The sequence below is a fragment of the Parasteatoda tepidariorum genome, chromosome X2, assembly GCF_043381705.1.
Source record: "Parasteatoda tepidariorum isolate YZ-2023 chromosome X2, CAS_Ptep_4.0, whole genome shotgun sequence".
Taxonomy (NCBI): domain Eukaryota; kingdom Metazoa; phylum Arthropoda; class Arachnida; order Araneae; family Theridiidae; genus Parasteatoda; species Parasteatoda tepidariorum.
Genome location: NC_092215.1, coordinates 55,300,385 through 55,304,472, shown reverse-complemented (window position 1 = coordinate 55,304,472; position 4,088 = coordinate 55,300,385). Strand labels below are relative to the sequence as shown.

Below are 4,088 nucleotides of genomic sequence, written 5' to 3'. Positions count from 1 at the left end.
TATATATATATATATAGGAAAATATTTTTTACTTTTGAATAATAATTTATTTTTTATAACACAAATTTTGAAAAATGTCTCCAACAAATGTATGCATTTGAATATAATGTAAAAATATTTCATACTTTTACAAGCTTTAAATTATACCTCTACCATATGTGTGCATATCGATATGTAGTAAAAATATTCTACACTTCTACATAATATAAAATTTCAAGTTACTCTTGGATTATCTCATTTATAAACAAGTTTTGAATTGTACCTCTGCTATATATAGGTATTAATATATGTTGTGAGAATATTTTATATCTACCCATACTGTCAATTTATTAGTTTTGACCGTAATATTTAAATATTTTAAAAGAACGTATACTTACATCTTGCCTAGAATTGGAAGGAGATGATATCACACCAAGTGGTTGTCTATGTGATGAATTAATTGGACTAATTCCATGTGGACATTCCAAAGCAATTTGCAAGTCCACAATGTAATCAATCACGTATTGAATTATCTCCAATTTTGACAGCCTTCGATTTCGAGGCATATTTGGCACTATTTCTTTCAATTTTGACAGAAGTGCCTGTATTTCTTCATGATTGACGTCTCTAGCTGATCTTCGTATTTTCATTTGTTTATCACTGACAGGCATGACTGTATCGAAGAGAGCCTTTCACTTATAGCTGGCTCCTCTTAATGATCTCCTACATATTTAAAAGTGTTAGGGAATAGTTTTGCGCATGCGTAAGTTTTCTAAGGCGGAGCTCTAAAGCAGAATTCGACCAATGGTAGAAAATCAGTTAATCCTTCAGGGTGTATGAGAAGATAAAATTTTCCCCAAAACGAAACGATTGAGTGACAATGGGATTGGAATACCATCTAGCGGGGAGAATGAAAATTTTTAAATTACTCAAATCTTTTACTGAAGCAATAAATGAATAAAAACCAAAGCAAGTTTTTACTGTTATGTATTCATAGAGTTAAAATAATTTAAAAAGAAAATATTTTTCGATTGTGTAAGAAAGTTCAAATTCATATGAACTACTCTTTAATTTTAAAACATTTTAAAGTAAAAATATACTTCATAATTTTGTTTTGGAACAATTTGAGTATAACCATAGAGTAATAATTTAGTCTGAAAATCATAAGTAGTATCAAGTTTTTATGTTTAAAATTTTATCTTCAAGCTCAATGAATAAGATTACTAAAACAAAAAAGGAAAGTTTGATACGAAAAAATATAATCTAAGCTAATTATTTTAAACCATTCTAACAAGTTTTATTAGATTCTATCAAAACATATTTTGGGATTGAATCAATAAAATTCCGTGAAAGAAATATGCAATTTTCTTTCAAGGAAAAAAAATAATTTCATTAAAAAAATTAACTAAATTAATATTAACACGTTCACGCCGAATTCAATTGCTTCTTCGCCGTGATAAATTTTCTTACAGTGAATTGTTATTGTTGAGAATAGATTAACTCCTCCCGAATATTATCTAATATTGAAATAGTTCTTCTACCAGTATTTTCTCTTTTCCCGTACCAGTATTTTCACTTTTCCCTGAGTGAACGTGTTAAAAAATTAACTAAATATTTAAAAATTAACTAAATTAATACCTAATATTTGCCTCTTAATCAGGAATTTTCGGCGCTTTCATGCGTCTCATATCTAAATAAGATTTTCACCATAATCAGTGGTCTCAGCAGCCTATAAAACATGAAAAATGGTAGCAAATTTTCAAGAACAAACGAACAAAAGTTTTATTCTAATTTAAATCTAACAAAATATTTAATTCCTAAATAAAATGTTATCCTAGATAAATCTAACAAAATATTTCACTACTGTCCGCGGTTACTCAAATAATTGAAGTTATAAGTTGTGGTTTTTTTTTTATCACTTCACGTAACACAAAAGTGCATTTTAAAATAAATTAAATGAAATGTAAAAAATACTTTATTGAGCAATATAAATGCAAATCACATATTTTAATTAATGGGATTGTATGAAGTTTAAAATGATTTAAAATAAAACAAAAGCATTATAGCTCAAAATACGATTCAACATTCAGTTGTTATTCAGTTCAGTACATTTTTAACTTTAGGACATATATTTTTATAGTGAAATTTTAAAAAATTTCATGAATGTTAATTCTTAAAACCGCTTTAAGTTACAAAAAATTCGAAACAAAGTTTAAAAAAAGTAAGCAGTATAAAAACCTAAATTCAAATTATACGTTTTGTATTAAAAATATCGATTTAAAAAAGAAATTAACTTGGATTGATGATGAAGTCGCACAAAAAAAGTACATCCATGGTGATGATTAAAAATGCCTGAATCGAAAATAGCGATTCGTTATAGCACCGGATTAAAAATATCAGGATTTTCGAAGCCCTGTCAAAAAGCGTAGCAATAGAAAGGACTATAAAAAAAAAAAAAAAAAATTAGATTTGCGATCGGCAGCGCACATTGAAATGCACAAGTGGAGTCGTGCTTAGAGCATCGGTATTTTTAAGAGAAAAAATTATTTTTTTTAAAAAATGGCTTGTATTTACGATTAAGTTGACACAAATAAGACACGTCAAAAATGCAAGATTCGATTTTCGCGAGTCCCGCAGTGGACTGATCGATAAGACACGGTTCCCAGCAGATCACCGAAGTCAAGCATCACTGGCTGCGGTCAGTGTGCGGGTGGGTGACCACTTGGATCAGTCTGCGTAGGGACCGAGGGTGTGCGGTATTGGTCCTCGTTAAACTGTGCTACCGTAAAGTGCTTGACTTCGCGCGCAGGTCGTCGGGCTGCCAAAGCGGGGGTGCCATCCCCTCCGGATCAAAATTTTGATCCATCACAATTTTGATCCATCCGGATCAAAATTGTGATGGCATGTCTTCGGATCATCCTCCGGGATGTTTCCCAGACCGTCGCCAATAGCCCATTGTGCAGCTCTAGTGCGACGTAAATTAACAACAACAACAACGATTTTCGCGATTCGTTATAATATCGTATTAAAAAGATCGAGATTTTAACACAATGCATGTGGGGAATTTCTCCAAAAAATGAATTACAGCTGTTATGGATAAAAGAATTTAAAAAGTGATACGCAGGATTTCATAAAAGTTGGAGCAAACTTATCACTTCAATTTTTGAAAAAAATTACGACGAACGATTGTAGTACTGATTACATATACCGGTAATATTTTCTTTGAAAAACAGAGTGGAAATGAAGGAGTTTTGCTACCACCTTCTAAATTTTTGTATGGGTGGCAGGATTTTTAAAACTATAGAAATTTGTAGCAATAACCACCGAAAAAAGAGCTCGAAAAACTACACTGATTTAAATTTGGCGCATCCAAAACTCAGATGCGTAATTGAAAATTTTCCATTCTTTTTTATTTTCCAAAAAAAATTATAATACTTTTATTATTATGTTTAGGTGATGGCGTGGGCCACGCATCAAGAGCTGTGCACCCCTATCATATAGTGTATTATTTCTCAATCGTGCGTTACCCTTAAATCTCGTGCTATTTATGCAGCAGGTTAAAGTGTTACCTAAATAATAGAAAAAATATCCACTAGGCATAAACCAACATGTATTCCGTTACTTCGGAAAATATTTTTCATAGTGACAGTGTTGCCAATTTCCAACGCTTATTGGGAAAATTTCTTCTAGTGGTAACTAAGCTAATGTTTTAATGTATGATTCTATATCTCGTAAATTTGATTTCTCCCCCACACCACTACATTTAAATAATTCAAAGGTTCAAAAAAGCTTTTGAAATGTTGGTTAAATGACTTACTTAACTTAGTTGCCAAGATGTAAAATTTTCTGTAATGCTTTGTAATTCTGTGAGCATAAAAATTCCTGTTCTAGTTCTCTTAAAAATATTTCGTAGAATGTTGGAGGAATAAAAATCATCGTTCTCATGTACTTCTTTTATCAAAAGGAGTTTCATAATTGAAATTTATCATGGGAAAACAAAACATTCAAGTTCCCCATAATATATTAATTATGTAGATATCTAAATCGTGATATGAAATTAGTAGTTTGCAATACTTAAGTGGATGTCAATGCTAGAACACATAAACACG

The 4,088-nt window shown here is 30.7% G+C and overlaps 1 protein-coding gene across 1 annotated transcript in view; it reads right to left on the bottom strand.

Moving 5' to 3' along the window:
- Nucleotides 1-707, bottom strand: part of LOC107453353 (protein extra-macrochaetae) — a 12,967-nt gene extending 12,260 nt beyond the window's left edge. The window contains exon 1 of the mRNA XM_016070144.3: nucleotides 378-707. Within this exon, the coding sequence (XP_015925630.1) occupies nucleotides 378-650 (273 nt within the window). The 5' untranslated portion in view covers nucleotides 651-707. The remainder of the gene's footprint in view (nucleotides 1-377) is intronic.
- Nucleotides 708-4,088: the final 3,381 nt, after the last annotated feature.